General features: G+C 36.0%; 2 protein-coding genes across 2 annotated transcripts; both read right to left on the bottom strand.

Annotated features, from left to right (window-relative positions):
• Positions 1-11327: 11327 nt before the first annotated feature.
• On the bottom strand, positions 11328-14860 carry LOC145571423 (V-type proton ATPase subunit E2-like). The gene is made up of 6 exons (XM_081630457.1): positions 14686-14860; positions 14299-14399; positions 13994-14204; positions 13663-13865; positions 13462-13565; positions 11328-11485 (listed from the first exon to the last, which is right to left on the bottom strand). The coding sequence occupies exons 1-6, from the start codon at positions 14785-14787 to the stop codon at positions 11328-11330; spliced, it is 879 nt and encodes a 292-aa protein (XP_081486583.1). The 5' UTR covers positions 14788-14860.
• A 545-nt stretch (positions 14861-15405) lies between these two features.
• Positions 15406-16500, bottom strand: LOC145572697 (acid phosphatase 1-like). The gene is made up of 3 exons (XM_081631670.1): positions 16043-16500; positions 15739-15951; positions 15406-15638 (listed from the first exon to the last, which is right to left on the bottom strand). Exons 1-3 carry the CDS (start codon positions 16486-16488, stop codon positions 15461-15463), a joined length of 837 nt encoding a protein of 278 aa, XP_081487796.1. The 5' UTR covers positions 16489-16500; the 3' UTR covers positions 15406-15460.
• Positions 16501-26509: the final 10009 nt, after the last annotated feature.

The following is a 26509-nucleotide window of genomic DNA, read 5'->3' as shown; positions in this document are numbered from 1 at the left end:
TAAGAGATGTGGATATATCAATTAAAATGCAGATAAGTTTAGTATAATGCATGTCTTTCGATGTTTGCTGTTTACTGATCATAGGCTTGGGCAGCCTGGTCTTATCAAGAAACTACCTGTAAAGTCAGAAATTCGTGTGATTTTTTGTTGAACTTTATGTAGAGGTAATTATAATTTGATAGTGAGCAAACCAGTAAGCCTTTAAACAAATCAAAAAGTAGAGGTGATTACAACTGCATTAACAATATATGCAATATACACCAAACAATATTTGGAATATACATATCCCTGAATCTTGCATGGTTTGGAACGTGCAAGGGGCTGGAAGTCGTGCTTTTATTAGTACGTTAAAAGAAGTGGTAAGAAATAATAAACCGAATGTGATTGCCCTAGTTGAAACTCATATGGGGGGTCATCAAGCGGAACAAATAGCAAACATTATTCGATACAATGGTCACACAAGAGTTGATGCTCAAGGTTTTAGTGGGGGGATATGGGTTTACTGGCAAACCAATCTTGTCACTGTTGAACCAATTTTGCAGCATGGTCAGCATATTACAATGAGTATTAGGCGTGTTGGAGGTGATCCATGGTACTTTTCAGCCATTTATGCTAGCCCAGACCCAACTAAAAGGGCTGACTTATGGCGGGAATTGAAGGATTTCACAGCTACTCATAACCAGCCTTGGATGCTTGCGGGTGACTTTAATGACACTCGCTTCTCTCATGAACGAAGTTCTTCTTGCCCCGAAACAACTAGAAGAAGTGCAAGATTCAACGAATGGGTGGAAGACATGGGTTTGCTTGAGGTGGAATTTAGTGGCCCTAGTCACACGTGGGCTAGGGGAAACTCTATGGACACAAGAACGAGTGCGAGGCTGGATCGTGCTTTGTGCAATGGCGAATGGAGCCTTCGATTTGCTAATGCAGCTGTTAAAAACCTCCCGGCAATTCAGTCGGATCACTGTCCGATTCTAATATCCCCTAATGGATTTGCTCCTATTTCATCTATCAATAAGCCTTTCAAATTTCAAGCGGCTTGGCTCACTCATGAAGAATTTCGGGGTTTCATTGAGGAAAAATGGGATAAACGTAGTCCTCTTGTTCCATTACTCAAAAAAGTTGCGCAAGACCTTCAGGATTGGAACAAGGAGGTCTTTCACAATATTTTTAAGAAAAAGAGAAACCTGCTAGCTAGGATTGCAGGGGTGCAAACATGTCTCGCGGAGCAAAAATCGAGAGATTTAATCAAACTTGAGGCAAAATTACGTAAGGAGCTCGATGAAGTTTTGGAGCAGGAGGAATTATTATGGTACCAAAAATTGAGGGTCGAATGGATTCGTGATGGTGACTGTAACACCTCCTTCTTTCACTTGAGCACTATTACTCGTAGGTGGAGGAAAAAAATCACGGCTATTAAAGAGAATTTGGACAGTGAGTGGATTTATGAGAAAGATTGTGTCCAAGACATGATTGTTCAATACTTCCAGAATTTGTTTAAAGCAGAAGAAGAGCCGATTCTTGGTCCCCTGCCAACTGATGTCTTCCCGGAATTCACAAATAGGGACTGGGATATGTTATCTCGCCCTTTTGCTAAGTGTGAGATTGAGAAGGTAGTGTTCGAGATGGGTGCTCTAAAAGCCCCGGGGCCGGACGGTTTTCAAGCTTTGTTCTACCAGAAACATTGGGACCTTGTTGCGGATAATATCTATAAAGTGGCACTTGACGCACTAGCAGGGAAAGGCCTCCCGGAGAATTTGAACAACACTTTTATCGTTCTAATTGCAAAAGTTGATACTCCTGAAGTTGCTACTCATTTCCGTCCTATAAGTTTATGCAATGTGGCTTATAAAGTGATTACTAAGATAATAGTTAATCGTATCAAGCCAATGATGCCGCACTTAACTTCATGTACTCAAACAAGTTTTGTTCCCGGGAGACAAATCACCGACAATATTGTGATTGTCCAGGAAGTTATTCATACTATGAAAAATAAACAAGGAGGTAAAGGCTTAATGGCAATTAAGATTGATTTTGAGAAAGCCTACGACAGGCTTAGGTGGGATTTCATTCAAGATACTCTCTATGAAATTCGGTTTCCTGGTTTAATTATTGATCTAATCATGGAATGTATCACTACTTCATCGATGCAAGTCCTATGGAATGGTGAGCCTACTCAAGCCTTCAAACCGGGAAGGGGTATTCGCCAAGTGACCCTTTGTCTCCTTATATTTTTGTCTTGTGTATGGAGAGATTGAATCAACTCATTGAAGAATCGATCATTGAGAATCTTTGGAAACCAATATATGCTAGTAGGAATGGTCCAAAGCTTTCCAATTTATGTTTCGCCGACGACATTATTCTCTTTGCCGAGGCCTCAGTGGAACAAGTTGTGGTGATTCAGGAGTGCCTTGCACGTTTTTGCAGTGCATCGGGGCAAAAAATCAGCTACTCAAAGTCACGCACATATTTCTCAAAAAATATGCAGCCTACGGTTTGTACTGAAATTTGCCATGCTCTTGGTATGGATGCAACAGAGGATCTAGGGAATTACCTTGGAATGCCGACACTAATAAGCAGGGTAACCAAAGATACGTTTGCTTATTTATGCGAAAAGATAGACCGTTGTCTCGCGGGATGGAAATCGAAATATATCTCTTTAGCAGGGCGTATTACATTAGCTCAGACTACTCTCACCACTATGAGTTCTTATGCAATGCAAACGGTGAAAATTCCTAGAACTATTTGTGATGATATTGACAAACGCATCAGACGCTTCATTTGGGGAGGTGATGAAGAGGAGAGAAGAATCCATTTCCTTTCATGGGAATGTCTTCAAAACTCAAAAGCAAATGGAGGGTTGGGTATCCGATCTTCCAGGAACATGAATCCGGCCTTCTTAACAAAATTGGGATGACGTGTTTTAACTGAGCCAAATGCTCGGTCGCGTGTTTTGAGAGCCAAGTATTGTAGCGGCAGGTGTGATGTAGACATGTTTCAACCAAAATCAAATATGTCTAATGTGTGGAGAGGAATATCGGATAATGCGAAGGTAATTTGTGCAGGTTCGAGAGTTGCTGTTAGTAATAGGGCTAATACGCTTTTTTGGGACCATAATTGGGCAATGCCAAGCCCTTTGAGAGCTGCTGCAATTCAGGATATTCCACAGAGCTTAGATGGTGCAACCGTAGAAGAGCTCTGGGATGTTGATCAAGGTTGGAAATGGGACTTAATTGCTGACCTGCTTCCTGCGAATATTCTGAAACTGATTGAGGCACATGCATTGAAAAAAGATAGCTCAGTAGGTGATCTTTTATATTGGGGTGGTTCGACTAGAGGAAAGTTCTCAATTAAGTATGCCATGAGAATTATCCGAAGGGAAGATGATTTAGGTGATGATGGCAGTTGGAGTTTAATCTGGAAAGTCAAAGTGCAGCAAAGGGCAAAAGTCTTTCTTTGGTTGGCAATGCATGATCGAATTATGACAAATGCAAATCGGGTTAAAAGGAATTTAATTGACAATCCATGGTGTAAAAATTGCAATGACCATGAAGAGACTACTCTACATGTGCTTCGAGATTGTAGAGCTGCCAGGGATGTTTGGCGTCAAGTAGGGGGGCCAGCCTCTTCTTCAAGTATCTTTGCTGGAACGCTGAAGCAATGGATTATACGCAACATTAAGGTTCAAGTCAGGAACGATCTTTCCCCAGAAATATGGCCAACTTATTTGCTATAACTTTGTGGTGGATTTGGAAGTGGAGAAATAATGTGGCCTTTGATCGAACTAGTGAAATCCCAGTGGACATCAAACAATTTCTACTAGCTAGATTTGAGGAAGTATGGCGAATTCTTGGGGATAATGAGCCAAGCCCCCAACTGAACACTAATGCAAGGAGGGAAGCTTATATTCGCTGGCTTGCTCCTCCTACAAGTTGGCTAGCTCTCAACACGGATGGTGCTGCAAGAGGTGCACCGGGACCTGCTGGAGGGGGGGGGGGGGTTACTTCGTGACTGCCAGGGGCACCTTCTCTATGCCTTCTCCTTAAATTTTGGTGCTTGTTCTGCTTTCATGGCAGAGCTAAAGGTTGTTTAATATGGGCTTGAAATGGCTAAGAGGTTAAGAGCAGCTAAACTACAAGTTCAATTGGATAATCAAGCGGTGGTGGTAGCTCTTAATAATGCGGAAATCCATAGAGGACAGGGCTACCATGTTATACATCGGTGCAAGCAGCTACTAGAAGATAATAGTTGGCAAGTCGAAGTTCACCATGTTTATCGAGAAGCAAATCGTGTCGTGGATAGGCTTGCAAACCAAGGTGTCACCCAGAACAACAAGATTGAGTTGATTCAATTCCCTCCTATAGCTTTAGGACGTATCTTGCATGATGATGTCGTTGGTGTGGTTTTGCCACGTTTTGTACCCCTTAGTTTTCTTGTTATTTTGTTTTTTCGTTTCCCGGGGCCTAGACCCTCATGAGCACCAAAAAAAAAAAAATTTGGAATATACACCTAAACCAACACATACAGACAGATTCATCCCATATCGAACAAATGAATGCTATGAATTAACTCATAAACCAGTTTCATCGCATATCAAGCAAATTAATGCAATCAATCAACTCATAAACCAGCCTTAAATAAATTAATACACACACATTCAACCCATTAATTGAAATAACATATACACCTAATATAAACCTTCAACTAATTATCCTACTCAACAAAAAAAAAAGTCGAATTTACACTTACAATGTTTTGGAATCCAAATACAGCTTGTATTCAAACAGCTTCGCATCAACCAGAACAACGCCTTCAAACGCCCAAAATTGAAATTCAACTATACACGAACCCTAATCGCGCGACACAATCAGGGAGGAGAAATACACATTTTCCCAAATTAGATACTGAATTTAGGTTGAAATTATAGGTTAAGAGGAGATGAGAAATCACCTGAAGGGAGCAGAAGATATGGAAGAATTTAGGTTCACAGGATTAGAGGAGAAGATGGAAGACGAACTGGAGTAATGAACAACTTCAATTCAATTACAAGCAAAATTGGTAAAGCAGACTTCAAAACAGGACACTGTTTTGCAACTGGAAATTAAAAACGCGCGTATTTGTATATTATACACCATGCACTTAGTATAAAGTTACATCAATTATTTCAAGCGGACCCCACAAACATATTTGTTTATTCAATAAACCTTGTGCTGGGAAGAGATAATATACAAATAAGAGAAGAGAAGAAGAAAAAGGTAGAAAACCAAGGAAAAGAGAAGAATTGGATTTGCGTTGGAAAGAATAGGCAGAACTTGCAGAGGCTGTAACTCCTTCGGTATAACTCCGAATTGGGTGATTCTTGAGCCTAACCTCAAGGTTTTTCCAGAGGAACAATTTTCCGTGAAATAGCAAAACCCCAAAACTGACCAAAAGTGCCCGAAAATTGGCTCCAAAGATGTACGGGCTGATTTTCTTTAGAAAAGAGGAGAAGAAGAGTAAGAGAAGAAGAGAATTGGTGTGAAGAATGTGAGAGGAATGAGGGGGTATTTATACGCTAGCTCATGCAAGAATTATGGCAAGAGAATGTGGGAAGAATTATGGTAAAAAGAATTAAGGAATTACTTGGAGAAAAGAATGAAAGAAATATGGAAAGTTTTGATATTAAGGTGATTGTGCATAATAAAAATATGGAAGGTGTATTGTCATGAAAAATAATATGGCAAAAGAGATTTCTTGGGGAATAATCAAGGAAGATATAAGGTAGGAAAATAAGATGATCAAATATTAAGGAGATGGAAAAATAGAAATAAGGAAAATAAGAGATTTTAAGGAGATAATTAAAAATACAAATCACCAAAATAATTCCCCTAAAAATCACCCAAGAGGGCCGAAAATATTGAGCTTCCATAGCTCAAATTTTCGTACCTCCTTAGTGTATTTTAGGAAGTTATTTTGCTAGTTTGTAGGAATTAAAAATAATTGTGTAAATAATATTTATTGTATAAAATAATTAATTAATAAAATACCAATTATTCATCAATTAAATTAACCTAGAAAATCAGATTTTCCATGCTAGGAAAATCCGAAATTCTTGGCCAATTAATTAGGAATTTTTGGCCCTTTATAATAAATAATAAAATATAATTTTATTTAATTAAAATATCCGAAATATATGTAAATAATCCGGTTTTTAAAATAAAATAAATGGATAATAAATCTTATCCAAAATCTAATAATAATTAGGTTTCAAAATATTTTTGGCGCCCAAATTCAAATATCATTTTGGCTCCGAAATTCAAATAGTAAGTTAATTTACTAAAATACCCTTTTTATGAAATGATAATTAATTAATTAATTAGAAAAATACGTATGAAAATACGGGGTATTACAATCTACCCCCCTTAAAAGAAGTTTCGACCCGAAACTTAGCCAAAAGAAACGAAAATCATTTTAAGGTTTTGGTTCATGCACATCCTAACTTGACTCAAGACTCCAAACAAACTCAAGAAAGACTCGAAATCACTCAAAAAATGACTAGAAAATCAAACGGGCGAAATTCTATCGCCCTTTACCCCCCTTAAAAGGAGTTACGCCCCCGTAACTCGACCACTAACCTTAGGCAAATAGCTCTGGGTAACGTTTCCTTATATCAGCCTCAGTTTCCCATGTAGCCTCCTCAGGTTTCTAATTCGACCACAACACTTTCACAATACTCACATCCTTGTTCCTTGTGCTCCTCACTTTAGAATCCAGAATCTTTACTGGTCTTTCCTCGTAAGTCAAATTCTCATCCATCTCAATGGTTTCTGGTTGCAACACATGTGTCACATCAGGAATATACTTTCGAATTTGGCTCACATGGAACACATTGTGAACCCTTTCTAGCTCATATGGCAACTCCAACTTATAAGCCAATTTTCCCACTTTTTGGATAATCTCATAAGGCCCTATGTACTTTGGGCTTAGTTTTCCCTTCTTTCCAAACCTCATCACACCTTTCATGGGTGAAATCTTCAACAAAACCTTCTCTCCTACTTCATATTCTTCCTCCCTCCTTTTCAAATCAGCATAGCTTTTCCGTCGATCTTGGGCTGCTTTAATCTTTTCTTGGATCAACTTGACCTGCTTCACCATATCCTCAATCATCTCTGGCCCAAGTACCATAGTCTTACTTATATCGTTCCAACAAACTGGGCTTCTACACTTCCGACCATACAAAGCTTCAAACGGTGCCATTCCAATGCTTGCATGGTAGCTGTTGTTATAAGAGAAATCTATCAAATCCAAGTGGTCTTCCCAAGACCCTTGATACTCCATCACACAAGCTCTCAACATATCCTCCAATGTCTGAATCGTTCTTTCCGTCTGACCATCTGTCGCAGGATGAAATGTTGTGCTCATCAACAACTTTGTTCCCATCGCCTTTTGCAAACTTTGCCAAAAGTTAGAAAAAAATCTCGAGTCTCTATCTGAAATGATATCCGTGGGTACCCCATGGTACTTCACCACAAACTTCACGTAAGCTCTTCCCAACTGATCCATAGTCCAAGTACTTCTCATGGGTATGAACGCTGCTGACTTCGTCAACCTGTCCACTATTACCCAAATAGTGTCATTCCCTGCCTTGGTCTTGGGCAAGGCTCCCACAAAATCCATAGAAATCGAATCCCACTTCCACTTGGGCACCTCCAAGGATTGGACCTTTCCTTGAGGCCTACGATGCTCAATCTTCACCTTCTGACATGTCAAACATTTAGCCACAAATTCAGCCACTTCTCTCTTCATATTGGGCCACCAAAAAGTCTTCTTCATGTCCTTATACAACTTATCCCATCCAGGGTGCATTGAATAAGGATAATTATAGGCTTCTTCCATTAATCTCTGCTTCAGATCTCCATGACTCTGCTATACACACCATCTTCCCTTAAAATGAATACTTCCTTCATCACCAATGGTGAAATCCAACACTTGACCTTCATCAATCTTCTTTTTAATTGCCTTTATCTTCTCATGTTCCAATTGACTTTCCCTTATCTCATCATAAATGGATGGTTGAATCACCAAGGCATTCAACATCCTAGTTACTTCACCATGCTCCATTACTTCCAAGTTCAACTTCTGAAATTCCACACACAACTGATCTGGTACTACCATCACATTCATTGAATGTTCTGACTTCCTGCTCAAAGCGTCTGCCACCACATTAGCCTTTCCTTCATGATACTGAATATCCAACGTATAGTCACTTATATACTCCAACCATCTTCTCTGCCTCCCATTCAAATGCTTTTGGGTGAAAATGTACTTCAAACTCTTATGATCCGTGAAAATCCTACAAGTCACCTCATACAAGTAATGTCTCCAAATCTTCAAGGCAAACACTATTGCAGCTAACTCCAAATCATGGGTTGGATAATTCCCTTTGTGAGGTTTCAATTGCCTCGAAGCATACGCAATCACCCTTCGACTTTGCATCAAAACACATCCCAGTCCGAACCTCGATGCATCACTATACACTTCATATAGATCACTTCCGTTCGGTAAAGCCAGCACAGGTGCTATGGTTAACCTTTCTTTCAAGATCTTAAACGCCTCCTCACACTCTTGAGTCCATGAGAACTTATGCTCCTTTTTCATCAAACTTGTCATGGGCTTCGCAATCCTCGAAAAATCTTTCACAAACCTTCTGTAATAGCCTGCCAAACCCAAGAAACTCCTCACATCCGACACATTCTTTGGGGTTGGCGAATCACTGACAGCTCGAATCTTGCTTGGGTCCACTGCAACTCCGTCCTTAGAAATCACATGGCCCAAAAATGCTACCTTTTCCAACCAAAATTCACACTTTGACAGCTTGGCATACAACTGGTGTTCCCTTAAACTCGACAACACTTGCCTCAAATGCTCCTTATGTTCCTCTTCATTCTTCGAATACACCAAAATATCATCGATAAACACCACCACAAACTTGTCCAAGTATGGCCTGAAAATCCTATGCATCAAATCCATGAACACTGTTGGTGCATTGGTCAATCCAAATGGCATGACTGTAAACTCATAATGACCATAACGGGTCCTGAAAGCACTTTTTGCAATATCTTGCTCCGCAATTCTCAACTGGTGATACCCCGACCTCAAATCTATCTTTGAAAATACTTCTTCCCTTTTCAGCTGATCAAACAAATCATCGATCCTTGGCAATGGGTACTTATTCTTCACTGTCACCTTATTCAACTCTCGATAATCGATACACAACCTCATACTTCCATCCTTTTTTTTTACAAACAACACTGGAGCTCCCCAAGGCGAGGAACAAGGTCGAATGTAACCTTTTCCCAACAAATCATCCAACTGAGTCTTCAACTCCTTCATCTCAGCTGGAGCCATCCTATATGGAGCCTTAGAAATAGGTCCAGTACCAGGCACTAGGTCGATAGTGAACTCAACATCCCTTACTGGTGGCATACTAGGAATCTCATCTGGAAACACATCCGGAAACTCTTCCACAACAGGAATACTCTCATCACCCTTCTTTTCCTCACTTTCAATCTCTTGAACAGTACACAAAAACAGAGGACAACCCTTCTTAACCAACTTCTGTAGTTGCATTGCAAAAACAATTCTCAATCCTGAACTTTTACCTTCCTTTTTATACACCACTCGAGCCTTACTTGGGCTAGTCAAAGTAACCTTTTCAGCCGCACAATCAATCTTTGCTTCATACCTTCCCAGCCAATCCATACCCAGAATTACATCGAAATCCTTTAAATCGAACTCGATCAAATCCGACAGAAACTCTACTCCAGAAATGGAAATAGGCACACTCAAAAACAACTTGGAACAACTCCTCACTTCCCCAGACGGAATAGACACATCTAGAGAAACTGACTCAGGACTTTCTAACCCGAGACTTCCAACTACTCTCTTAGAAATAAAAGAATGAGACGCCCCCGAATCAAACAAGACTTTCACAGGAAAAGAACTTATAAAAAAAACACCAATTACCACATCATTAGCAGACTCAGCCTCACGGCTATTCATCACGAACACACGACCCTTTGGGTACCTCCCGCACCGCTACTGGTTCCAACCTTAGGTGTAGGTCCACTAGACTGGGGTGGTTTGCTAGGAGTACTAGACTCTTTCACCTTACTTGACTTAACATCAGCCTCCTTCTTGAAACACTCGTACTCACGGTGTCCCAACTTCTGGCAGTAACGACAGGTTACCGGGTTCCCTACACAGTCCTTCCCTGGGTGGTCTTTCTCACACCTCTTACAAATGTATTTCCTATTGGATCTCTCACCCCTTTGGTTTCCGTTCCCCTTAGCATTGGCTAACTGACCTCCATTCCCCTTCCCAAAGCTTCCCTTGTTGTCCCTCCTCTCAGAATTCCCTTGGTAGTTACCATTGGGCTTATGCCTCTTTTCACCCCCGTGAAAAGAGTCCGGATTCTTCTTTTTCTCTCCAGCATGCTCCATTTCCCTCCCCTTGATTCCGTACAGATGGGCTGCACGGCCATACACTTCATCCAGGGTCTCAAAGGTCACTCCCCCTAGCTTCCCTTGGAGGGTTAAGGTTAGGCCTTGCTCAAATCTCTGAGCTTTGATGGTTTCGGTAGGGACTACTTCCGGGGCAAACCTCATCAACTCAATGAACTTGTTGTAGTATTCACTGATTGACATGTTCCCCATCCTCAGGTTGGTAAACTCCATTTCTGTTTTCTCAAGTAGGAAGGGTAAAACTTCTCTCTCAGGGCTTCCTTGAACTCATCCCACCCAAAGTTTGGTCTCTTCAACAGCACATCCTTTCTTTGGGCCCACCATAAGTCAGCTTCCTCCCTCAAATAGTAAATCCCATTATTCACCCTCAGCTCACTTGGGCAATTGATAGCATCAAACAACTTGTCAAACTCCCTAATCCAATTTTCAAGACTGGCTGGGTCTTCCTTTCCCAAGTAAACAGGTGGTTTGGCTGCAGGAACTCTCTTACAAACTTCATTATAAGTGTCAAGGTCAGAATTTCGGTTTCCCTTGTTCACCACTTTCGTGATGTTTTCAGCGATATGGGTTAACTTTCTAAGGATCTTTCCCACTTTGGAACCAGTGCGCTTACTTCTCACTTGATCTCTCATCCTTGCAGACATACTTCCTGGGTATAATTATCATACTTTGAAAATTAAAACAAGTTCTACTCACATAAGCATATAATTCACTTAGTAATATAGAGAAAATTTTAATAAAAATAACTTCATTTCATTAATAATTAAAGAAAAGTACAACTTTGCCATCTAAGGCAATTATTCATAGTAATCATAGTTCAATTATTCAAGCAACACTTTTAGCATAGCCATCTTCAATTGGATCATAGTCAAGATCATCTCGCTTATCACTTGGTTCAGTCATGAAAGTTGGGTTATAGCCACTATAGCTTGGAGTAAGGCCTGATGAACTTGACCCAGATTCACTTAGATTATTGTCCGGGCCTGGAGTGTACGACCAATTATAAGTTTACAGCTCGACTCGTTCTAATTCACTACTTAATCAACGTAGCTTGTTTAAGTCTTTATTCGATTTTGACTTGTCTGATACTATGTATCACTCGATAAACCCAATATCCTTATGATCCGACTCGATTATGACTTGAGTCAACTGACTCGTTTCAACTCATTATTCGATTAACCCAACTTGTTAACGACTCATATAAATTAAACGAGCGTGTTTATGACCCAACCAATTACAACTCAACTTGTTCTAATTCGTTACCTATTCAACCCAACTTGTTTAACTCATAACTCGATTCTGATCAGATTTGAATTTGTGTATGAGTCATAACCTAAGTCATCTTATTTGAATTTGTGTATGAGCCATAACCAAAATTGATTTTACCCGATTTGTTTTGAACCGAAACCCATTTTTTAAATCAACCTAGTTCAATCCAAATTGATTATAATCCAAACCGATTATAACCCAACCCGATTAGGACCCGAACTATTTTGACCCAAAACCCGCTTTTAACTAGCAAAACTCGTTTTCAAATCGACACCGATTTTGACTCGAACCGATTACAATTGGACCTAATAAGGATTCGACTCGAATAGATCCGAAACCTGCCTAAAACTGGCAAAATCCGTTTTCAAACCGATCGAGTTCAACCCGAACCGATAATGATCCGAACCGATTACAACCTAACCTGATTAGAATCCGAACCGAATAGAAACCGCAATAAAATAAACCTAAACCGAACCGATTACAACCTAACCTGATTAGAATCCGAACCGAATAGAAACCGCAATAAAATAAACCTAAACCGAACCGACTCGATAATTATTAAAACTGACCCGAACCGACCTGCTAATTATTTTAACCTGTTATAAACCGACCCGTTACCGAAAACCAATAAACCGAACTCAAAACCAAATCGTAAACCCGATTGACACCCCTAAATTAAATAGCATTAGTTATTAAGATGTTTGTTACTCCATAGTAAACTTGACAAAACAATACGACCAAATCAAGACCGAATAAATCCGAACCCATGCTGATGAATGACCCAATATCCTTGTCCACTATTACTGAGAAAAATGATCTTCCAATAACAAAAAATATATACTTACGCAACAACAGTTACTAAAAAAAAAACTTTCAGCAATCATGGCAGAAAAGAAAAAAAAATTGATGACAGTAACTAATCATAAAATTAAATTATACAAAGTATTGCTGATTAAGATGCCTGTTTGTCAGTTTGAAATAATGATCTGTCAAAATTATTGTACTAAAATACTTCCCTAAAAACATTAATATTTAATGGAAAAAATATATATAATAAATAATAAGTAAATTTGGTATTAACCTGTGTCATCTCACTAAATATTAACCTGCAAAAACGAATATATATATTTAGTTTCTCACAAAAAGAAAGTAACTCGTATTGCTATAACAGATCGATGGACCCCCTTATTGAAAAAGGCTAATCACAACGAAGTGAAACTGAGTATAAAGAATGTACGATTTGGAACAACGATTTGGAACAACGATCGTATCTTTGCTGAAATGATGTTTTTATTTGATTCAATTATCATGTATTTGTTATTATTTGATTCAATTATCATGTATTTGTTAGATATAAATATCTTTGTAGATGTCGTATGACTTTTTATTTATAAATCAATCTTTATTCAAAATTTGGATGATAAGAGATATAGAGGAGAGAGAATGAGAGGAAGAGAGAGAAACAATCAGTTCTAAAAATGCAAGTCCACACGTGTGCAGACCAACTAGAAATAAAAAATTACTTTGGCCTTCCAAGAGATAATGCAATTCCATTGAATGGAAGCTTATTGATAACAATATCCAATACAAACTCTATCCGAAAATGTGCTTGCGTATCTACAAAGAAAAATTAGAATCAGATGTGAGGAATTCTTTTAGTTGCTACAAAAAAAACATTTGTGACAAGTACAGACCTGAGGTAACTTCTGCTGATATGCCACATTCAGACGTGCATCCAGAGTATTTTCACAAACTATCTTTCCATCATGAGAAGCCAACACTACCCCTCCCGAGCTTCCAAAGACAAGCAACTTAGGATCATAAGCACAGGCAACACAATATATATATCTTTATCCTGTAAGAAAGCAAATGGATCACACACAAAAGATACCATGAGGAGGGCGAGGGACCATGCTCTTGTGAGGCAGAGGGAGGTGGAGGGAGATAGACATCATCAATGGTAATTGTAGGTGCTTGTACTTTAGCTTTTTCAGCATATTCCCTCTTAGAATCCTCAACAACATACTCAACCGCTTTCTTATCCATCTCCCTGCAGCGTAACAGTACACAAGGTTCCTTCAAGCGTAGTAAGCCCTGAAAATAAACAAACATATAACATCAAATTAAAAAGAATGCTATATCTAGAGTCAGTTACAAGATGAAATGAGGTTCTATTCCTAAACAAAACCAATCGAGCTTATAATACAAAAAAGAAATAGGACCTCAACAATCAAGGCTTGGAGAAGCTTGTTGTAGTTGTAGGGATTCTTGTCATCAGAAAAGGCTTGGAGAAGTTTCTTGTAGGAGTAAGCATTGGGTTTGTCGGAAACACGAAGAAGCTCCTTAGAAGCTGCTTCCTTCATGTCATTCACAATCCCATCTTGAGCTTGTAAGAACTTAATCCGCGAGGCATTCAGCTGCATCGAATACTCGCTGCATTCCCGAAACAATCAAACATATTTTCAAGTAAAAAGAATGATTTATGTATGTACTGTAACTTTACATGGAATTGCATATTGGTGCTTACATCTTTTTGCGAACCTCGACTTGTTTATTCTTGCGTTCATAATCTTGTCTAATCTTTTTCTTCTCAGCTTCAACTAATTGTAATTTCTCAATATTGAATTCCTAACAATGTAGCATACATCACCCAAAATCCAATCGTTCATGTATCAAATATGTGCATAAGTGTTACATCAAACAAGACAAACTTATTTTTATGATTAAATTAAATAATTGACAAGCAAACAACGAGTAAATAATTCGTTGAAGGACTTGAATAATTAACGTTGTCCAACCAACTTTGCAAACAAGAACATCTTTTAGAAACGGAAATGATAGAAGGAATTAAAATAAATACGACATTATTCGGAACAAGAACATTATTTAGGAACAGAAATGAAAAAGAAAAAACCTCCTCAGCAGAGACAGAGATTTCGTTGGATTTTTCGAGGGCCTCTTGGCGAATGAATTCGACCATTTGCTGAATCTGCTTCGATACGTCTCCATCGTCCATCTTTTCTTTGTTAATGAAACAACAACAAAAATTGAATTGCAATAAAAAATCTTATAAGAATAAGGAAAAATGGGATCTTATACTAAGTTTGTGAAATGCTTCCGAATTGCCGGCAGATTGTTCAACCTTTGAATAATTCCTCTTCCATTCATTCACTTTTGACTTATAACTCTGTCACCCGTCTTTTATTTTTGCCGGGAAATTATCACTCACGCTTACGTGTACCCCATTTCTTTTTGGGCCTTTTTTTTTTTTTTTTTTTGTTTTCTAACCAACCATCAAATTTTGTAGCCCATTTATTTCTCTTTTTCGGAGGAGGAAACCTAATATTTTTCATTATTCTCTTCTCTTACAAAAAAATTCCTCTTTCAGTCACCTCGTTATATTATCATTAGAATTTACATCTTTATAAGTACTTTCTAATTGAATTTTGTACTCTGAAAAAACATGTTCAAACAATAAGGGATGGGGGAGTATTATAATAAAATTATTCACGTTAGATGCAATTCTCCGTTCAAATTGAGCTTTTAAATAGTTACATTTTGGATGTTTACAATCTCCCCTCCATTCACAAATTTACATACATATAGGAAATTATCACCAAACATGGCTCTCTAAACTTTACAAATGGTTTAAAAGAGCCACATACACACTTAACCGCTCCTAAAATTAATTAGGGAACGAAGTACATTGGATTGGGAAATTTGAATGTTCGATCACCACTAAAATTGCCTTGAAGATCACTCCATTGGTCTCCTACATTTCCCCAAATCCTATACCCTAGCTCCATTATTTGTCGGCGAATCTCAGACTTGTACATGACTGCACTCTGTCCTCTATACTCCGGCGACCTAAGCAAGTCCAATTCAATGATTCACATATGATCAAAGTTAGCAACATGTTCAATGGCAACAAGTATATGATCAAAACTTGAAGAAATAATGTACTAACCTCATTATGAGGCGTTCATAGCCAACAAAACCTTGATTTAGTAAATTATCAACAGTAGCTTCGCCAAGGGTCTCTTCATCTCTCCCTGTCAATAAGATCACCTTAAATCCAACTTCAATCAATTTGTTAAACAAATCCAACACGGCAGGAATGGCTGGACTCTCTCCTTTAGAAGCCCACGTTTTAAACTCCGTTGGGTTATATGGATCACACCTGGAAAAAAAACATTCAAATGTGTCAAGTAAAATGAGACGGATTGAATAATAAAGATTATTGGCAAGTAAACAATAAGGATGGAAATTACCCAAAGCGCTTGGCGCGATAGTAAAAGAGGTTGGAGAGGCAAGTGTCATCGACATCAAATATCCAAGCATCAAAGGCATCACCAAGGGGAGTAACACCATCCAAATAAGCATAAATTTGATCAATAATCAAGCTAATATCGCGGTAATATTGGCCTCCCACCATGTAGCCTTGGACATGGCGCCAACACTGAGTAGGGATGGTTCGCCAGCCTCTCATGTTGTTAGCTTCGACGGCCATCCTCCAGCTTAGGCAGTAGGCTTCACTACTATTACTACTTGTCCCGTTTATTGTTGCTTGGGCTCCTGTCGCTGAATGCCGCTTTCTATGCCTCACTCCTTTCGCCTTTGTCACTTCCTTGGCAATTGTCGTCGAGATCAATAAGAACAATATCATCACTAAAACCTCCCTCTTCCATTTTGCCATTGCTGCAACCATACATGCCATGTTACAAGTTCGTTCCATGCATATAAAAATACTCAATGTATATATATAGAATCTTCTAATGTAAGCACTAACAAATATTATACTCAAGTGCTCAACTAGTCAACTCTATTAAAATCAATGCATATGGACTTAATTGGACAAGACCTTTTTCCTCAAAAGGGGGCTTTTGCGTGCAAATTCATTCCCTTTTAAAATCTTTATGATAGATATAGCGCACTTACCTTCTATAAAAATAAACACCGGTGAGGGTATAATAGTTAATGCTTAATCAATAATTATATACGGAAGTATGTGAATTGTTGGATGAGATAATTTTATGAGAGTGCAGGGGGTTTGAGACGGGTATTATTTATTTATAATTAATAAGTAGACATCTAAAGGACATACATGATACATACATCCACATGGAAATGAAATTGTTTGATTATATATATATATATATCCAATCTAGCTAAGCTAGTGTAAAAATGCATATAACAAGTTAAAAACTAAGTTAAGCTAGTACGTATGTACCTAGATGATAGAGCGACAATCGAGTTCAATGCATGGAAATCGTACTTGATCTATCGATTGATGGGTAAGGAGAAGCAAGCAGCTAGGTAAATTGATGAAAGAATGGTAGAAGTAGAACAAAAGTAGGCCAGTGAGTCTTGCATTTCATGAAGGAATAAATAGAGGAATTGAGACAAGTAAAGCCAAAAAAGGAAAAGGTAGAAAGAACAATACTACTATATATGAGTCTTAAGTAGTTTGATTAATTAGTTAGGGCATGGCATATTGAATTGGCATGAATTGAATAGGGCACTCTACAAGTGCAGGAGGAGTCAGAAAGCAAAAGGAGTGAAATAGTACGTGTATCATTATTAATTATTATTATTATTACTAATGTTTGTTGCAATTGGAAACCCAGTACATATATTCCTCATATCAGCCATTCCCATTTTTAATATTTAAACCACCTTCCACCTTCAATTCATCCCCCCATCATTATTCTCGTTTTAATTATATTTGCTACATACATTTTCCACTTTCTATTTTTATGTAGGTAATTGATTTTTTTTTTTTCTTTTTTCATGCATGACAAGTTGAGAGCCTTATAATCTTCAAGTGCAACATACAAGTCATACTTGTTGTGATTCTGATGTGTTATATATAATTATAATTAACGCTAACCACTCAACTTTCTATCTATAAACATACTCCATCCATTTCATTAACACACTCTTTTATTGGGCACACTGATTTTGAAGAAATGTGTATGGTGGGGTTAATCGTGACATAGCCCCAAGAAAATTTTGTCATACAAGGTATATGGTATCATGATTATGTTATATGGACTTATGGTGTTATGCTCGATCTTATTCCATTATCACTTCATCTACTTCAAAAAGAGGGCATATTAAATTGAAGAACGCAAGATGAAAAGGAATTATTCCGTAGGAGCATATTAAATTGAAGAACGCGAGATGAAAAGGAATTATTCCGTAGGAGCTAATACCCCAACAAAATTGATTGTCCCAATTTAGATCATTTGACCTTGTATTAGAAGCTCAAAAGAAGATCCAACGAAAATTTTTGTGACATGACCTTCCCATATTGCAAACATAAAGATGTTTAGTTCAGATGTAATGATCTTAAGTCAATTCACATGTGAGTTGAGACTATTTGTTACATCAAAAATTCACTGATAGTTGACGACGGCCCTAAAGTGACATTTAATTTATTATCAAAAGCTAGCTTCCAAGGGGCATGAATTCTACCAATTGTTGCACTGCAAAGTGGGGAAGAGTGAGCTTAAGATTTTCTGCTTCTTAATATTTCAAAAAATTTGTATGTCATTGTCTCTCTCTCAATTGAAAGTTGCCACATAGATAGACCAAATTATGTCACAAAATCTAAACACAGATTGTATTTTATTTCCCCTTCGGTTTAGCCGTGAGAATAAGTGCGCTTAGCACTCCCTCCATCATTTTAATTATTGGCCGACTTCAATTTTTTTGTAGAGCAAATTCAAAATGTAATGGATCAATGGGGGTATCTTTTTATTATTTCTTTTTTTAAAAAAAAAAGTCAAAGTCAAACCCACCCAATTTACATCATGAAAATGAAATAGACCGGCTAGAAAAACACAAAACAGTAGTTGTCCTTAATTAGGGGTCCATCAAACTAAAAAAAAAAGCCTATTTCAATATTAAAATTAATAGTTTATAATGGTAAGTCCTAATAAACAATATCAAAATATTATTGTTTATGTATGATGAATTGATGATTCAGTTGTTCGTCGTTGTGGATGATAATTAACCACCATATTGTCGAATTATCATGTACTTAATACTTATGTATAGATTATTATTGATTCATTTTAAGTAATGGATGATGAATTGAGCCATATAGATAATGGATTAGTGATAACTACTAATTAACTACAAACTTTTCTCAAAGGATCCTTTAACTGTCTCACATGGACTATTTGAGTATATGACCTCATTCTCCCTTTTAAGACTTGAAAGAGAAAATTTATGGGATTGCTAAAATTACTAGATCAAGACATCACAAGCAATAAGTCTACAAATTGATAAAAGCCCAACTCAATTGGACTATACATACAGCTTCTTTTTTAATCAATCTCTTTAATTTATTAATTTCTTATAGTAGGCTCTTCTAATCTTAGATTTGATTTTCTAAGTTTGAATTGTGCAAGTCAAGAAGTGAAGGATTTCTCAAAGTATGGTTTAGCTTATTAATTTATTAATTCCACAAATGTTTTGACTTAAACAACACGCTATTCGCTACCCAAAACTCTACCGACAACAAGATAACATAAAGTAATAAGACACAATAATGATAAGGTTGATTAAAAAATAATTTGATGAGTATATCAATTATTAATCACCACACAGAGGTTGATTTCTCAAAGTATGGTTTAGCTGCTTATTATTACCTCCGATCCGTTGGTTGATCTAAAACATTCACGCATTTATATTTTATTACTCCTGTGTATTTATTACACATTGTGATAGTGAAAAAAATGTGTGAATTTACCGCTATACGTACTCTGCGGGTGATTATCTTGCGATTTAGTTATGAAAGTGCTTTTGATTTTAATTCTTCAATAGTGCAAATTGTCATATCCTCCCATCAAACAGTAGAGCTAGGATGAGGATGACATATTGACATTCAGAGTACGTTGTAACCTGTCCGCCAGCACCGGCATCTAACAATCAAAAATCAATACAAGCTATCAAAATTTTGTTGACTTGCATTGCCATTAGTTTAGTTTAAGTCTCCATCAAAATTCTTAAGTAGCTAGTGTAGATTTAACAACTACCCAGGTACATTTCACCTTCCCGTAATATTGCAAAACCTTTTTAGCTTACTTATTATGCTTTTGGTAACGCTTGACCCAATTTTAAATCATATCACAAAATTACTTTTACAGTCCATTATAAGGTATGTGACTTGAGTCCCACATCAATCATATGATATATGACAATGGACTCTCCTCCTCTTGAGCTAGCTTTTGGAGATGACTCTTCTATTGTCCTGACTTATTTTTTGCTCCATGAAATCCCAGAAGAATAGTAAATTGTTAATTTAAACGCATATATCTTTTAATCTGCAAGGGATTTTGAGATAATTCAAATTTCAAGGGTGAAGCTTGTCTCAACATCTTTTTAATTAACAAGATATAAAAGGTACTTCATATTACATATTTAGAAGTATTTTAAATTTTATAATACTCAGTCCTCTCCTAGTTATTATGTGTTCACTTCCTTTACTTTTATTTTCTCATGTTTATATTCGATATTTCAAGATCTATGCTCTACACTAATCGAATACAACAAATGCCTAGTGTTATAACAATAGTACTTTATAGTATTGCAAATTGGCAACTCCATTATACCTTATATTTATGTGTGTTTATTTCATCCATACAATAATTAATAGAGATGGTATTGACTATGGAGGAGTGATACTTGTTACCAAACACCAATTAATTAACTAAATGCAATTATATATTATCATTTCCAATTCAAAGTAAAAGTATATGCAACGAACAATAATAGTGGTGTGGTGTGGGTGGTGGAAAGAAGCGAGCGTTTCTTTCCACATACTTGAGACTTGAGAGTTGAGAGCTAGGTGGAGCCGTGGAGGGGGTGGCTAGTCGGTTAACATGATAGGCTTAACAATTCTTTTGGCCATGTTTGACTAGACATATTGTAAGTAATATTAATATACATTGAGGTCATATTTTAGCTAAGTGGTAAAGTATTTAAAATAAAGTCAATTAATGTTTAAGTGCTTCTTCCACTGCTTAAAAAAAAAAATGTACAAGTACATAGATTTATTACTTGTATAATGGCAAAATATATACTATTTGACTATTTTGTGTGGGCAAATAAATTTAAATTGAGTTACAAAAAATAGCATCACTAGTACATACAAAAACGTTAAATGCACCGCTTTTTATTTTTTTTATTTTTTTTTTAATGGGGGTAGGTGCCTTTAACATTTCACAAAGGTAAAAGCAATTATTTGAAATGAGGAAAGTTACCTATATGGAGTAGCAAAGCATTAGTAACAGATGGATAAGTGTTTGGTAATAAAAGTGTAATACTCTTATCCTTGGTAAAAGTATTTATTACTCTAATTAATTTTTGTAAGGTTGATATTATTTTATTTTTTAAAATACACTAAGGCTGAGGAGTATGTCTTCTCTCAAGACTAAACTTTACCATATCATTGTTAAAAAAAAAAAAAAAATAATAAAAAAAAAAAAAAACTCTACCATATCAAAAGTAATAAAAAAATAAATAAATACTATCTAAGAAAGGATTTATATTTTGATGGATCTGACGAAAATAACAACCTACGACGTAATTTGCTGCACGATTAGGTTCTCTATAAATATGACAAGAAGAAATTTTGGTGTAGGTATTGTAAAGTGCATTATATCTTCTACTAATCTCCATTTGATGAGATGTCACTTCGACAACAAAAACTTTCAAGACAAGGCGATTGAAATTTGTAACTTATGTAGTCAGTCATGTCATCTAATTACGACACACACAAGCAGGAGCGGAGCTAAGTTTAAGGTAATGGATCCACTTAGTTTTTGTAAAAAAAAAATAAAAAAATAAAAAATAAATAAACAAAAATTTTAAAATTAATGTTACAAACATTTAAAAGATAAAAAAAAATTACTAATTTAAATTGAATTATTTAATATGGGAAAGCGATATGAAAATTCGAAATAATCTATCAATGAAAAGCACACATATAATTGTATGTGTCAAGTATATATATGCACATAATATATATGTGCAATAAATGTGAAATATATAATATATGATCAGTCTATAATATATTACTCTATGTAGTTGTCAGTCAAAGTAGTCTTTTAATCTTAGGCTTGTAATACCCAACTAGCACTTTATTTGTATATTTACGTGACTTTGCGCACTGAAAAAGGTAAGCAATTCGATCTACTATAGTATCTTATAAATGTTCAAGAAAAGGGAACTATACGTAGAGTAACAGTTATCTTGTAATACATACCATCCATACAAGGTCATGGCTGCATCCTTGTTGAAACTTGCCTTGCCACTTGCGTAATCAAATCCTATTCAATTCGTCAGTAATCAACCAAGATAAAAAGACATGAAAGCGTAACACAAACAAGAGAAAGTTAGTAACATTTAACCATAAACAGCTAGTCAAGTAAAAGGAATTTACAACTAATTAGTTGCTTAACCTGAGGAAGCTGGTAACAGAAGTGTTGGCAAAGAGGTATTGGGAAGTTTCATATTCCAGTAAGTTGTAGGTTCATTAGATTCAACTCCATTAAGCTGAGATATATCTACAAGAGAATTAGTGGTTTTATTAGTAACGTACTTGTTAATTTTAGGAAGAAACTACAAATGAAGTCATAAGAATTCATAATAAATCAGTTGAAAAGTTACCAATACGATAAGCATAAGCAAATTAAAGTCATTATGAGCTGATTCATATCCATTGTATTGCGTAAGACTTTAGAGAGTTTGTGAGAGTGCGTAGTTTGACGTTATTTATAACGAGCAGGTTGAGTTTTACATCGATACACTGTTAAAACTGGCCGGCTGCTGAGCCCACTCTGGCTCAGCCGCACCACCCGGGGTGGGAGATTCTTGGGTGAGTGTTAGCGAAAGGCCTTCCAGACAACTCTTGATGGGAAGGATTCAATCATATGTTTGCACGATAGCTCCCTAGCGAAGGCCGCCTCTACTCACTCTGCGAAGGTGTTCAAGCTTGTAGGAGGGTCACTACGCCTCCGTCTTGAACACGTTCAAGACTACCCCTCTTCCCGAAAGCTTCGCGGAGACTACTTTACGACGACGGACGACCGCCCGTATTTTTATGGCGGTTCTTCCTTCTAATGACCGGCATATCTATGATTCTTTTCTCTCAGATGAAGCATGTTTAACAGTAAAAAAAAAGTGACGGAAGTCTTACCATCTCATTGATGCCTGGCACTTTCCTTAGGTAGCCTTGAGGTTAGGCGAAAAAGCCCGATTAGTCCTAAGGTTTTAGAGTTTCCTCCATAGATGCCATCTTTATAGACCATGGTGATACCTACCCACGACCTTTTGCCGTTTTCGAAAAACGAATTTTAGTGGCCGAGAGAAGAGAGAAAGGGGGTAAATGTAACACCCCCAAATCTTCCTCTACGAAAATACTAGTATAATACGTATAATTATACCGTAGAGATAGACTTAGGCGTATTACCGCCGCGTGATTACGCAAGGCTACTCAACTACGAACCAAAACCAATACTTTGCAGCGGAAATTCAAACTCTTTCTTTATTAACAATAACTATAAATAGAAACCATCGTCATGAGTACTCAAAATTAAACCAAGACCAACAATCCTAATCTAGGTGAAGAACATTCCCGAGACTCCCATATGCTCAATTCTTGACTCCACCTAAAATTAGTCAACACTGCTTACCATTACGGTAAACAGGGCGAACCAAAACAAATAAGAAATAAAGATTAGCAAAATATGCTAAGTACGATAAGTGCAAGATAAGTAAATTCAATTTATTTGCAAACATGCTTCTAAAACCAATTCCAATAATTAATCCAATGATCTCCAAAACTCATGATTTCAAATCAATTCTCAATAATTCAATAATTCGATGAAACGATTTATAAAACCAATTCCTCTTTTGAAAACCAATTCCTCTTTTAAAAACCAATTCTCAAATATCCTCAAAATAATTCCAATAAGTCAATAACTCAATAATAATGATTAATAAAATCAATTATTTTCGAAAACTCAACCTCCTCTCTAAGTGGTGCACACCCCCCCAAGCTAGTCTCCTACTATTTCAAGGCTATTCTTGGAGAAAGACTAGGTCATACAAAGTCCATAGTCTTCAATGAATCCGCATAGTGGGATTAATATAATAATCATGCTTGTAAAGCTTTTTAATAAATAATTCAATAAATCCTCATAAAATTCCTTTTTGAATAAAATCAACCTTTATAATAGGTTAACTCAAAACTCCTTTTTATTTAATTCAACATGCTTTTAAAATCAACCTTTTAATAAATACTTGAGAATTAAATCTCATATAAATAACTTTTCAAAATCAATAACTCTTCCTTTGATAAACCTTTTTAAAAACTCTTTAAAACAATCCAACATACTTTTTAAAACCAAATTCCTTTAAAAATAAATAATTTCAAATCATTCAAAACATGATATTAAAATCAATCCTTCAAAAATACATTTATTAAAACAAATATTAAAATCAATTCCTCCAACCATACTTTATTTCATAAATCTTCAAATCAATTTAATTCAATCACCAATAAAATCATATAAAACATGCTATTCAAACCAATCACTTTCGAAGGTATCTAGCCACCTAAACGTATCTTGATTCCGAATATCAATCAACACTTCGCTCTTTCAAAGTTCAATCACGAATACACCTTGCAATTAACATAACCATAAGGTTATCACAACATCTTTAGACATAAACCCAAATCTAATGTGCATGGACTATAAAACTCTTTTAAAATAATACTTTAATATAAAATTATAGCTTTGAAATAAGTATTTATATTTTAGAAAACTAACAATGAAGAAAATAAAGGAATAGGATTAAAGAGAATTGGATTTGCGTTGGAAAGAATAGGTAGAACTTGCAGAGGCCATAACTCCTTTAATATAACTCCGAATTGGGTTATTCTTGATCCTAACCTCAAGGATTTTTCAAGAGGAACAATTTTTCGTGAAATAGCAAAACCCCAAAACTGACCAAAAGTGCCCGAAAATTGGCTCCAAAGATATACGGGCTGATTTTCTTTTAGAAAAGAGGAGAAGAAAAGTAGGAAAAGGTTGAGGGAAAAGAAGAGTAAGAGAGAAGAAGAGAATTGAGTTTTTGATGTGAAAAATATGAGAGGTATGATGAGGGGGTATTTATAGGCTAGCTCATGCAAGAATTATGGTAGGAGAATATAGGAAGAATTATGGTAAATTGGTTTAAGGAAATTTCTTGGAGAAGAGAGCTAAAGAATTGTGGAAAGTCTAGGTTATGGTGATTAAGTAATGAAGAAATAAGGTAAGTATGTAGTCATGAAATATTAAATGGTAAGTGGCTTTGCTTGGGGAATAATCAAGAATGATTTAAGGTAGGGAAATAAGATGATCAAATATTTAGGAGATGGAAAATAAGAATTAAGGAAAATAATAGAATTGAGGAAGATAATTAAAATACAAAAATTACCAAAATAATTTTGCTCAAAATACAATATGGTGGCCGAAAATTTGAGCTTTTCTAAGCTCATATTTTCGGACCTCCCTTTAAGTATTTAGGCAATTATTTTGCTAGTTTTTAAGCAATAAAAATGATTGTGTAAATACTATATTTTGTATAAAATAATTAATTAGAAAAATACCAATTATTCACTAATTAATTTAACTAAGAAAATCAGATTTTCTACACTTAGAAAATCCAAAAATCCGAAAATCCTAGCTAATTAATTAGGGAAATTCGGCCCTTTTAAATTAAATAAGAAAATATAAATTTTGCTTAATTAAAATATCCAAAATATATATAAATAATCCGGTTTTTAAAATAAGATAAATGGATAATAAATCTTATCCAAAATCCAAAATAATAATTGAGTTTTAAAATATTTTTGGCACCAAAATTCAAATATCATTTTGGCTCCAAAATTTCAAGTAGTAAAATAAATTACTAAAATACCCTTTTAAGAAAATACTAATTAATTAATTAATTAGAAAATACGTTTCAAAAATACGGGGTATTACAGTAAAGTAAACCCTTAGAGAGAGAATAATTAAGATAAACTCCATGAATACAAACTCTATACAAGACGTATAAAGACCATGGTGATGTTCATCACCACGGCTTTGTCATTTCTGAAAAACTGGCCGGTGACGAATTTCGATGACCGAGAGGAGAGTTAGAGATCAGAGGAGAGAAAAAGGGGTATAGTAAACCGTAAAAGAGAATAATTAGCATTATTTATTTTAAATTACTTCATTACTTTTTTTTTTTTTACAACTTTTAATCATTTAATTTTCTAATTCCCATAAATATTAAAATTTGATTTTAAAAAGATTTTTAACATTTTATAAAATCATTTAAATGAATTTTGGGGAGAAAAAAAAAAGACGAGACCACTTTTTATTATTGTGTCATATATTATACTACATAGGATAGCTTAAAGTGATTTTTTTTTTTTTATATATAATCACCTTAGAATTTTCAATGCCTATATAGAGTAGCAAAGCATTAGTAACAATATAATCTAACAGATGAGAGTGACGGATAGCTCAGGTGGTTAGAGCTTCCCTCTGGATTCCAGGATATTCGGGGATCGATTCTCATCACCGGTTAAGTATTGGCGCATAGCTGCTATTTACATGGCAAGTAAATAGCAGCTATAAGACAAAAGAGTGGTGAATATTTTTTTTTCTAGTGGTACAAATATTGTACCACTG

This window comes from Chenopodium album, chromosome 12 (assembly GCF_948465745.1).
Source record: "Chenopodium album chromosome 12, dcCheAlbu1.1, whole genome shotgun sequence".
NCBI classification, from domain to species: Eukaryota; Viridiplantae; Streptophyta; class Magnoliopsida; order Caryophyllales; family Amaranthaceae; genus Chenopodium; species Chenopodium album.
This window is presented reverse-complemented; position numbering and strand designations above follow the sequence as displayed.

Bases quoted from the DNA above. Each gene is read 5' to 3' on its own strand.
- LOC145571423 (XM_081630457.1), bottom strand. From the start codon at position 14,787: ATGGACGATGGAGACGTATCGAAGCAGATTCAGCAAATGGTCGAATTC. The intron at 13,866-13,993 runs GTCCTATTTCTT...GTTTATTTTCAG, and splicing joins TCCAAGCCTTGATTGTTGAG to GGCTTACTACGCTTGAAGGA. The intron at 11,486-13,461 runs GTACTTGTCACA...CGTACACTCCAG, and splicing joins GCAGAAGTTACCTCAGGTCT to GCCCGGACAATAATCTAAGT.
- LOC145572697 (XM_081631670.1), bottom strand. From the start codon at position 16,488: ATGGCATGTATGGTTGCAGCAATGGCAAAATGGAAGAGGGAGGTTTTA. The intron at 15,952-16,042 runs GTAATTTCCATC...TTTTTTTTCCAG, and splicing joins TATCGCGCCAAGCGCTTTGG to GTGTGATCCATATAACCCAA. The intron at 15,639-15,738 runs GTTAGTACATTA...GGACTTGCTTAG, and splicing joins TATGAACGCCTCATAATGAG to GTCGCCGGAGTATAGAGGAC.